At 38.5% G+C, this 11,637-nt stretch overlaps 2 protein-coding genes across 2 annotated transcripts; one reads left to right on the forward strand and one right to left on the reverse strand.

Annotated features, from left to right (window-relative positions):
* Positions 1–1,884: 1,884 nt before the first annotated feature.
* Positions 1,885–4,383, reverse strand: LOC136177115 (uncharacterized). Its single transcript, XM_065948290.1, has 6 exons — positions 4,188–4,383; positions 3,757–3,902; positions 3,082–3,146; positions 2,274–2,435; positions 2,086–2,190; positions 1,885–1,994 (listed from the first exon to the last, which is right to left on the reverse strand). The coding sequence occupies exons 1-6, from the start codon at positions 4,299–4,301 to the stop codon at positions 1,966–1,968; spliced, it is 621 nt and encodes a 206-aa protein (XP_065804362.1). The 5' UTR covers positions 4,302–4,383; the 3' UTR covers positions 1,885–1,965.
* Positions 4,384–6,120: 1,737 nt separating this feature from the next.
* LOC136177100 (uncharacterized) lies at positions 6,121–8,749 on the forward strand. Its single transcript, XM_065948197.1, has 6 exons — positions 6,121–6,312; positions 6,969–7,114; positions 7,488–7,552; positions 8,199–8,360; positions 8,444–8,548; positions 8,640–8,749. The coding sequence occupies exons 1-6, from the start codon at positions 6,199–6,201 to the stop codon at positions 8,666–8,668; spliced, it is 621 nt and encodes a 206-aa protein (XP_065804269.1). The 5' UTR covers positions 6,121–6,198; the 3' UTR covers positions 8,669–8,749.
* The last annotated feature ends 2,888 nt before the right edge of the window (positions 8,750–11,637 follow it).

An 11,637-nucleotide genomic window follows, 5' to 3' on the forward strand; every position in this document is an offset into this window, starting at 1 on the left:
TAACTTTCTCAATGGATAGCCTAACCATAGTTAAAATTCATTTCTGTCTTATCCCTTTTAGTTGGTACAGAAAGATCAGGATCCAACCTTAGCCCTGGCACTTTAGAGCTATCTTATTGAAACAACTCAATAGTCTAGACTACCTTTTGCAATTAGATTAGGAACGCATGTCCCCATTCTGTCTGGCGCCACTGGAGATACTTATTTTGATTTGGATAATAAAGGAGTGACATCACTCTTATGCAAATTTCTCCAGCCAGTTGTTTTTATGTAAATAATTTCTCACCTCACAACTTTTGAAGTCTTATCATTTGTTGGTTTTAATCCTATTTATCAGATCGATCTCACTTTGTAACAAATGTTAATGAAAACCCGGAGTAAGCCATGTTGAGCCACAAGGTGTATTTCTTTGACTGATTCTATTGACCTTGTACAGTATATTTTTCCTTATTATGAGGAAATACTCCATACATTTGAATTGTTATCCAGATGATACTTAACTATACATATCAATAAGCCTATTGACACCAAAATGACAAGTTTCCCCTTCCTAATATACAGTACATGTATCTAAGCCAGCCAGGAGAAAGAATCCCTAAAGATCAGGACTTAATCTGTGTTATACCTGAGAACAGACATGAAAAGAAACAGCTGGTTAAAAGAAGAAGGAGATATAAAAGATGCAGAGATACAGCTAATATAGCTAATATTTGTGAAGTGTCTCGAGATAACTCTTGTTATGAATTGGCTCTATACAAATAATTATTAATTGATTGAATGCAGTTTTATTTTAAAGATATTTACTTGTATACCACATGTAATGTTACTGTTCTGGTTAATGATCGTAAAACCAACCTGAAGGCGTACCTTCAAATGCTAAAGTTAAAGAATGTCATATTGTGTTTAGATACTGCCCTGCTTTTAACAGTTATTCTTGTTAGTTAGCTTAACATCTGAAATGTGAAATTGTGCCAAAGGTAATTTTTTGTTCAAATTCCTAAAGTTCCTCTATGATTTAAAAAATCAATTCAGACTGATCGAGAGGGAGGCAATCTCATAACTTGACATGCCTCCTCTCTCCAACGTTATGTTAAGACTTCAGAAACCCCTGAACCTGAGGGGACAGAGCCTTCTCCATAGCCGACCCTCCCTGTGGAATTCACTCTCCTCACATATTCAAGACTTCACAGGCCCATCCATAGTCTAATCACTGCTAAAGACTCACCTTTTCAAGTGAGCTTTTTGTGTGATTGTGCTGTGTTCTGTGGTGATTGGAGATTTCTGTGTATTTTTCCTTGTCTGCTTTTGGTTTGGTGCTTGTGTTTTTTTTTCTTTCAGAGGCTGGGTGTGGCTTATTGGCTGCTGGAGCTCTCTGCAATCACTCACCTGTTCGTCATCTGCAATCACCGGCTGCAGCATTTATACCCTGGTTCACCTCTCCCAAGCTGCCAGATTATTTCCGCCTACACGGTGGTAGATCGGCGGTTCAGTATCAGTAAGACTTTTTTGTGCTTTGGATTACCTGTCACTAATTATTCCCTTGTCTTATTTTTTCCCCAGTGCCTCCAACCAATGAGCTCCAGCCTCTCATTCAAGCCTCACCAGCCTTCACCAGCCTCACTTCAATAAATACCCCTTTAACCACTACCCTGTTTTCTGCTTCTGGGTCCACTTAAAAACCTTTGAGATCATATCAGTGTTCACTCTTATGTGTCGTTTAAATGTTGTTGTTTATCTGACCTGTGTGTAATATTGCTGGCTAAAGTGTATTACAGTATTAATTTGCTTTAGGCCTTACTACATCTGTGTGCAACAGTCCATTAACATAAACCCCATCCCCACTCTTAATGCATTCATGAGATTGGAAAAAATGAAGGCCACACCTTTAATGTTTCAAGTCACAATTCTTTATATCCACAATTTCAGTTTAGTTCAGTAAAAGATATGATGTCAGTCGTCTTCATCTCAAACATCTTTTCCTTTTTCACACAACGCTGTAAAGTGAAAGAAAAATGAATTGATTAAATTCTGTCAGAAATCACACTTCTACATTTATTTAATCAGACATGTTTGAAGGTTACTCACTATCCTCGGGGTCATAGATGAAGTCTGGTTCTCCTGTGAAACCAAGACACCTCGCCTGCTTCATGGCATGTACCAGTTCGTGGTGCTTGACATGATTTTCTTTAGCTGGAAACAGAAATGTAAAATAGATTAAAATGAAGAAATGTTTCACATATCAAAGAAGTTATGATGAATCTGGTTGTTCCTACCCATCAGGTAAAATGCCCGATAGCTTTCGACCTCTGCAATGGTTTGGGGTTCAGTGATGTTCATAATGTGGATTAAATTATTGTTGGTTCTGCTGTCGACAGTGTAGAGCAGACATCCCTCACAGGTTGGCAGGGAATGGTACGTGCAAGTGAAGCTGGACTCTAAAAGAAAAAAAGAAAAAAAAAAACATTTACATCTGAAGCAGACATTGCTCCCAGACTCAAATGAAGGTGGATACATTTACTTGACCAGAAGAAGAGGAGTTTTTACGATAGTTTTATTACCATGCTAGCAGCTCTGTTGGGCTGAGTGAGATAAATGCTATGATCAGTACGGTAATGTGCTCAAAGGTACAATGCTAACATGCTGGAATATTGTTCTTCAGGTTGACAAACTAAGTTCAGATTTTTATCATGCTAACATTTTCTACATTAGATATCAATAAATAATGCAACTAATCTTTATTTATATAAAGCCAATTCTTAACAAATGCTATCTCAAGACACGTTTCAAAAGGAGCAGGGTTAAACCTTACTGTTTTATATTATTTACAAAGATCCAACATTATTCCACCATGAGCACAGCACTAAGCAACATTTACATTGACAAAACAATGTTTAATATTTATGTTTCTCTTATATAATATAATGATTTTGGCAAACTGAGATAGCCTCTCACCTATAAGGTATATATAGGTTGAAAGAGGCGGTTTCTCTGTTGTGCCTTTTATTTGGACAAACTGAGATTCACTGATTAACAGAACTAACATTGACAAGCTCCATAACCAAAACAGATCAGGTGACTTACTGTCAGTAGCTGCAAGGTTGGAATGAACAGTTACAGGGTGTGATCCATACTTGCAATATGTAGTACTGAGAAGAAATAAAGGAGAAAAGACAAGTTCAGACACCAAAAAGTAAAGTAACAATAATGAGTCTGTTCTCAACAGTCCATCTTCACCAAATCAATGTAAAAATCAATCCCCTGACAATTGTCTTCTTATTACAGTGATGTTGTTCTTGTGACCTGTTAACTCGTGCCTCAGTCTTTTAGCGCGAAAGCTTGCATGAAGCCATGAAGTCAACACTTGTTTGCTTTCAAGAATTAATGATTTAAAAATAATAATGGTGGCATGTTATTATTGGCTCCTTGTGTTTAGTTCTGGTTGAAATCTAGGACATACTGTTTCTTCAAAGACTTGATCTGAAAGGCAAATTGTCTCATTTCAGCTAATGTTTGAAGTAACGACTATACATTTTAGGCAGCATACCATGCTTGGAAGGCAATCTCCATTTTGGTAGTATGTGACCCAGAAAAGCAAGAGGTAAACTGATGTGCCTTAAAGGAGGCATCTCAGGTGTTGTTTGGTAACATCTGTAAAGCAGTTAATCTGGTTGGAATGATTACAAATTCAGCACGGAGGGATTCTTTCCTCTATGTTTATCCATTTACATTAATATATGATATATTTGAACTACTCACTGCCTGATCCCAATATCCTGAACAAATTGCTTGTGGTCACGTGATGTCTGAATGAAGTCAATCCACTGGCTCTTGGTTGTCTTGAACAACTCTCTATGTGGTTCACTAGTAATCCAGCCCATGATGAAGATCCACCTTCCGTAACTCTGCAGACAAACAAAAAGTCAATGAGGTACACAAAAATATCAGTAATTAATTTCAACATAGCTGAATGGTGAACTTAATTTGCAATTTGCTCAAACCTTAATCAGGGGTATCACTGACTATCAAATGTCAAAAATGTCAATCTTAGGGGAAAGTATCTGAGCCCAGGGTATTCAATCTTATACATCAGCATTATGCAAAACTGAAAAAGGTACCTAAAAACCTGCGAAAAATCATTCATGCTAATGCTAACCTAAAGACCCAGGAGGGAAGTAGAAGCAGCTTACCGGTTCAAAAGTTGGAAGAGGTGTGATCAGAGGTCTGCATTCCTCAACTGTTTGAGCCGAGCTGCTCAGGAACAACCCAGCCACCAGGAAAAGACTGCTGAACAACAGATTCATGATGCTACAAATGGTTAGCTTCAGTTTACAACTTGAAGAAAAACAACAAGCAGGAAGCTCTGACAAAGCTGAATGACTGATCCTCACAGAGCCACTCAGCCTTTATAGAAGTTGCTTATGGCAGAGTTCCAAGTGTCCTGCCTTTTTGACTCGTTATATTATAGGAATTTAAAATAAATAATTATTATCTTTGTTCCTTGGAGTTGGTCAGACAATATTTGACTTCAACCTTGTCTCCCTACAGTTAAAGAGGAGGTTCTAAGGTGTCCTGTGTTTGTAGGATTCCTAAGGACACTTCAGTTTGCACATAAACATTACACATGTGTTGACTTTTCCTGAGCTGCCCCAAAACACAAATACACAGAGAATATGTACCGTTAAAATTAAATAAAACTTTACCATGAACTCTGTGGTGGTCGGGTTAAAAAAGGTGATGGATAACTTCTCCAAGTAAGCTCCAACAAGCCTCTCATTAGCAGCTAGTTAGCTGACTGAAGCCTGGTTCACACTAAAACGTTTTTAACATCCTTCAAACAAAAACATAATGTAGAAAATGTGGGAGACCAAAAACATTTACATAAATAATGATAGATTAAACAGTTTTGTAGAGCAAACTAAATTGGTAAGAATTGTTGTTGATTGTTTTTGGACTACTTTTACCTACAGTCTCTGAATGTACTATAGGAGGCAGAGCCTTCAGTTATCAGGCCTGCTCATGGTACCTACAGTCTCTACTATGGGAGGCAGAGACTTCAGTTATCAGGCCTGCTCATGGTACCTACAGTCTCTACTATGGGAGGCAGAGCCTTCAGTTATCAGGCCTGCTCATGGTACCTACAGTCTCTACTATGGGAGGCAGAGCCTTCAGTTATCAGCCCTGCTCATGGTACCTACAGTCTGTACTATGGGAGGTAGAGACTTCAGTTATCAGGCCTGCTCATGGTACCTACAGTCTCTACTATGGGAGGTAGAGACTTCAGTTATCAGGCCTGCTCATGGTACCTACAGTCTCTACTATGGGAGGTAGAGCCTTCAGTTATCAGGCCTGCTCATGGTACCTACAGTCTCTACTATGGAAAGTAGAGACTTCAGTTATCAGGCCCCTCTCATTTGGAATCCAGAGCTCCCTTGTCTCGTTGGTTCCTTTGGATCATTGGTGTGGACGGCATGCTGACATGCGCCCCTGCGACTCTAACTGCTACAACTATTAATGTCAGCCTAACATCTCCTTTAACATCTACTGTATAATTAACACAATCAGTCCTCCCGTTTCATCATCATTACAGTTGCTGAAGTTAATATTAGACTAATCTGGCTCTTATCACACTTAGCTGTTGTTGCTAATTTTTCTGGACTCTGGTTGAACATTAATATAATCTGTTAGTGTGTGATGTACTGTTTATAACTTGACATTGGTATCCACACACAAAATAGTTTCATCATTATATTTCTACATGTTGGAGGTCTCACACATTTTCTTCATACGTATGTTTTTGTTTAAAGGATGATCAAAATCTTCTATCTAAACTACATGTTCTCTGCATATTTGTGTTTGGGGGCAGCTCAAGAGAAGTCAACACAACATTTGATGTGCAAACTGAAGTGTCCTTAGGAATCCTACAAACACAGGACACCCTAGAACCTCCTCTTTAACTGTAGGGAGACAAGGTTGAAGTCAAATATTGTCTGACCAACTCCAAGGAACAAAGATAATAATTATTTATTTTAAATTCCTATAATATAACGAGTCAAAAAGGCAGGACACTTGGAACTCTGCCATAAGCAACTTCTATAAAGGCTGAGTGGCTCTGTGAGGATCAGTCATTCAGCTTTGTCAGAGCTTCCTGCTTGTTGTTTTTCTTCAAGTTGTAAACTGAAGCTAACCATTTGTAGCATCATGAATCTGTTGTTCAGCAGTCTTTTCCTGGTGGCTGGGTTGTTCCTGAGCAGCTCGGCTCAAACAGTTGATGAATGCAGACCTCTGATCACACCTCTTCCAACTTTTGAACCGGTAAGCTGCTTCTACTTCCCTCCTGGGTCTTTAGGTTAGCATTAGCATGAATGACTTTCAGCAGCTTTTTCAGTTTTGGAAATACTGATGTACTGTATAAGATTGACTACCTTGGACTCAGATACTTTGCCCAAAGATTGACATTTTCAGATGGATTCATTGTCCTTTTTCTACAGTGAGTGTGAAGCTGTGGTTTTCAATTTGAATCTATTACTAAATCTTATTCAGATCTTATTTCTCTCTGATTCAAGTCTACGTGTTAAGCAATGCTAAACATGTGCTCGTTATTAAGTAAACGTTTATTTAGAGGCTACACATAAAGGCTTTTTGCACTTCCACAACTTTTTCCTGAAAGTTCTACTGGTAAAGGATCTATGTGTTTTTAAGAATATGTTACTGTTTCCTGTATATTACTTACGTTTAAATAACTGCAAACTACCTGCTCAATTAAAAAAACAAATTTGAGGAATCTAAATATGATTTTCTGCCAAACTTTTAGAAGATGTTTGGCTTCTTTGGAATGGCTAGGGTAATATTGAAGATGAATATATGATTTGAATCATGAGCTGAAATATTACAATCTTGAGTCAGCTTTTGATACCCTGTTCTACGCCTGATAAAGGTTTGTACCTTATTGAATTTATGTTTGTCTGCAGAGTTACGGAAGGTGGATCTTCATCATGGGCTGGATTACTAGTGAACCACATAGAGAGTTGTTCAAGACAACCAAGAGCCAGTGGATTGACTTCATTAGGACATCACCAAATAACAAGCAATTTGTTCAGGATATTGGGATCAGGCAGTGAGTATCAGCAGTGCAAATATATCATATATTCATGTAAATGGATAAACATAGAGGAAAGAATCCCCCTAAAACACATTTAACAAACGTTGGTCACATTCTTGTGTCTATACTACTCCATGCTGAATTCTTAATCATCCCAACCAGATTAACTGCTCTACAGATGTTACCAAACAACACCTGGGATACATCCTTTAAGGCACATCAATTTACCTCTTGGGGGATAGAGTTTTACATTGATTTGGTGAAGATGTTCTGTTGAGAACAGACTCATAACTGTTACTTTAAGCCTTCCTTGTGTTTTTTTTTTTTTACATATTCCCTTTTCCAATGACATGTCTGAACTTGTCTTTTCTCCTTTTTTTCTTCTCAGTACTACATATTGCAAGTATGGATCACACCCTGTAACTGTTCATTCCAACCTTGCAGCTACTGACAGTAAGTCACCTGATCTGTTTTGGTTATGGAGCTTGTCAATGTTAGTTCTGTTAATCAGTAAATCTCAGTTTGTCCAAATAAAAGGCACAACAGAGAAACCGCCTCTTTCAACCTATATATACCTTATAGGTGAGAGGCTATCTCAGTTTGCCAAAATCATTATATTATATAAGAGAAACATAAATATTAAACATTGTTTTGTCAATGTAAATGTTGCTTAGTGCTGTGCTCATGGTGGAATAATGTTGGATCTTTGTAAATAATATAAAACAGTAAGGTTTAACCCTGCTCCTTTTGAAACGTGTCTTGAGATAGCATTTGTTATGAATTGGCTTTATATAAATAAAGATTAGTTGCATTATTTATTGATATCTAATGTAGAAAATGTTAGCATGATAAAAATCTGAACTTAGTTTGTCAACCTGAAGAACAATATTCCAGCATGTTAGCATTGTACCTTTGAGCACATTACCGTACTGATCATAGCATTTATCTCACTCAGCCCAACAGAGCTGCTAGCATGGTAATAAAACTATCGTAAAAACTCCTCTTCTTCTGGTCAAGTACATGTATCCACCTTCATTTGAGTCTGGGAGCATTGTCTGCTTCAGATGTAAATGTTTTTTTTTTTCTTTTTTTCTTTTAGAGTCCAGCTTCACTTGCACGTACCATTCCCTGCCAACCTGTGAGGGATGTCTGCTCTACACTGTCGACAGCAGAACCAACAATAATTTAATCCACATTATGAACATCACTGAACCCCAAACCATTGCAGAGGTCGAAAGCTATCGGGCATTTTACCTGATGGGTAGGAACAACCAGATTCATCATAACTTCTTTGATATGTGAAACATTTCTTCATTTTAATCTATTTTACATTTCTGTTTCCAGCTAAAGAAAATCATGTCAAGCACCACGAACTGGTACATGCCATGAAGCAGGCGAGGTGTCTTGGTTTCACAGGAGAACCAGACTTCATCTATGACCCCAAAGACAGTGAGTAACCTTCAAACAGGTCTGATTAAATAAATGTAGAAGTGTGATTTCTGACAGAATTTAATCAATTCATTTTTCTTTCACTTTACAGCGTTGTGTGAAAAAGGAAAAGATGTTTGAGATGAAGACGACTGACATCATATCTTTTACTGAACTAAACTGAAATTGTGGATATAAAGAATTGTGACTTGAAACATTAAAGGTGTGGCCTTCATTTTTTCCAATCTCATAAATGCATTAAGAGTGGGGATGGGGTTTATGTTAATGGACTGTTGCACACAGATGTAGTAAGGCCTAAAGCAAATTAATACTGTAATACACTTTAGCCAGCAATATTACACACACGTCAGATAAACAACAACATTTAAACGACACATAAGAGTGAACACTGATATGATCTCAAAGGTTTTTAAGTGGACCCAGAAGCAGAAAACAGGGTAGTGGTTAAAGGGGTATTTATTGAAGTGAGGCTGGTGAAGGCTGGTGAGGCTTGAATGAGAGGCTGGAGCTCATTGGTTGGAGGCACTGGGGAAAAAATAAGACAAGGGAATAATTAGTGACAGGTAATCCAAAGCACAAAAAAGTCTTACTGATACTGAACCGCCGATCTACCACCGTGTAGGCGGAAATAATCTGGCAGCTTGGGAGAGGTGAACCAGGGTATAAATGCTGCAGCCGGTGATTACAGATGACGAACAGGTGAGTGATTGCAGAGAGCTCCAGCAGCCAATAAGCCACACCCAGCCTCTGAAAGAAAAAAAAACACAAGCACCAAACCAAAAGCAGACAAGGAAAAATACACAGACATCTCCAATCACCACAGAACACAGCACAATCACACAAAAAGCTCACTTGAAAAGGTGAGTCTTTAGCAGTGATTAGACTATGGATGGGCCTGTGAAGTCTTGAATATGTGAGGAGAGTGAATTCCACAGGGAGGGTCGGCTATGGAGAAGGCTCTGTCCCCTCAGGTTCAGGGGTTTCTGAAGTCTTAACATAACGTTGGAGAGAGGAGGCATGTCAAGTTATGAGATTGCCTCCCTCTCGATCAGTCTGAATTGATTTTTTAAATCATAGAGGAACTTTAGGAATTTGAACAAAAAATTACCTTTGGCACAATTTCACATTTCAGATGTTAAGCTAACTAACAAGAATAACCGTTAAAAGCAGAGCAGTATCTAAACACAATATGACATTCTTTAACTTTAGCATTTGAAGGTACGCCTTCAGGTTGGTTTTACGATCATTAACCAGAACAGTAACATTACATGTGGTATACAAGTAAATATCTTTAAAATAAAACTGCATTCAATCAATTAATAATTATTTGTATAGAGCCAATTCGTAACAAGAGTTATCTCGAGACACTTCACAAAACAGCATATGGGATAATATGCTGGAGTTCCTGTTGTCTACATTTCCTTGTTGCTGAGGTGGGGTTAGAGCAGGCCGTGCATGAATGAGGACGGCGGTGGTTGTGGGTGGTGTTAGCTGAGCGACGGGTGTTGTTGATGGCACAGTCCGATGGTGGAGGCTGGGCATCGGGTGGTGGTTGAGGGACGACACGGTCCGATGGTAGTGGCTGGGTGTCGGGGAAGTCGGGTGGTAGTAGTGCCAGGTCACCTCGCTGAAGGTTGGGGGAGCTCCGTCTACTCCTACTGGGCTGCATTCATGCAATTGTTCCATATTAATATATGGATGGATGGATGAGTGATATACAAACAACCAAGCTGTCCCACTGCTTCAAAGGGCTCTGACATCGCTAAGAAAAGTGATCAATGGTTGTATGCACTTGACTCTGGGTAACCCTAATCTTGATTTGCTTTAGTTGGTTGTGAGTAACCAGTACCCTTGTCAGGGGACTAAAGTTAAACAAGACGTTTCCCTCTGTTCAGTCTCCTGGTTTGGGGTCTAGAGCCGTATTGCTCCTTCTAATTCCAACAGCGAAGTGTTTGGATCAGTCATTTTCGCAGTGATTGTGGAATTGACGTTATATTAGCTGTATCTCTGCATCTTTTATATCTCCTTCTTCTTTTAACCAGCTGTTTCTTTTCATGTCTGTTCTCAGGTATAACACAGATTAAGTCCTGATCTTTAGGGATTCTTTCTCCTGGCTGGCTTAGATACATGTACTGTATATTAGTAATGGAAACAGCAGCAGGATGTTTGTTGTTGAGCAGCGTTGACACATTCAGCTAAAAGAGCTGATTTAGATTTAGAAAATATACTTGAGTCATATTTTATATCTCATTGTCTTCATTCAGCTCTCTGTTACAAAACCAAAAATTAGAACTAAGATGAATGAAATGAATCTGCAGCTTAAGTAATGGACTTCCTTAAGAAAGTAAAGACAAACATGTGACTTGAAACATTAAAGTTTTTTTTTCCAATCTAATAAATACATTGAAAGTGAGGATAGGGGTTGGGGGAAAGGGATTGGTGTACGCAAGTGTGGGAAGGCAAATACTTTCATGCCAACCCCCATCCTCCAACGTTCATCCACCAGGCACGACATGAACCACAACAGAGAATATAAGTACTACAAGTGGGGGGCAAAGTTAGTATCACGTCTTTTAATGTGCAGCACTTTGTGACATCTGCTCTTGCAAGTTGCTATATAAATAAACTTTACGAGTTGGAATAAATTATTCCTCTCAATTCTGCCAAATTAATTACAGACAGTCAGTACTTTGTCCACCTATTGTGATTCTTGTCTGCTAGATGTGACATTTAATCTGTCAACAACGGGAGGATAGTTATTAATAGCCATCCAAACCACTAGTAAAACTATAAATCCGAAACCTTGGCAGATTAAACATCAAATCATGCGTGTTGGTTTCCTTTGTTTGTCCACCTTTCTCGGCTACTCTCAGCTTGATACTTGTGACTTTTTAACAGACAGCAGAAAGGCACTGTTAATTGTTAAAACCAAAAACGAGGCTCTTAACAAAACTCTCGTAGCTACGTATTCAATCATCTCGGCGATTCAGTTTGATTATGGTCCCACAAAACTTGTGAGCATCCTCATATCTGACATGTACAATAAATAACTTTCTCAATGGATAGCCTAACCATAGTTAAAATTCATT

Source organism: Labrus bergylta, chromosome 19, assembly GCF_963930695.1.
Source record: "Labrus bergylta chromosome 19, fLabBer1.1, whole genome shotgun sequence".
In the NCBI taxonomy this organism is placed as follows: Eukaryota; Metazoa; Chordata; class Actinopteri; order Labriformes; family Labridae; genus Labrus; species Labrus bergylta.

Coding starts and splice junctions, on each gene's coding strand:
- LOC136177115 (XM_065948290.1), bottom strand. CDS start 4,301: ATGAATCTGTTGTTCAGCAGTCTTTTCCTGGTGGCTGGGTTGTTCCTG. Junction 2,436..3,081: donor CAACCTTGCAGCTACTGACA/GTAAGTCACCTG, acceptor TTTTTCTTTTAG/AGTCCAGCTTCACTTGCACG. Junction 1,995..2,085: donor CATCTATGACCCCGAGGATA/GTGAGTAACCTT, acceptor TTCACTTTACAG/CGTTGTGTGAAAAAGGAAAA.
- LOC136177100 (XM_065948197.1), top strand. CDS start 6,199: ATGAATCTGTTGTTCAGCAGTCTTTTCCTGGTGGCTGGGTTGTTCCTG. Junction 7,115..7,487: donor CAGGATATTGGGATCAGGCA/GTGAGTATCAGC, acceptor TTTTCTTCTCAG/TACTACATATTGCAAGTATG. Junction 8,361..8,443: donor TCGGGCATTTTACCTGATGG/GTAGGAACAACC, acceptor TTCTGTTTCCAG/CTAAAGAAAATCATGTCAAG.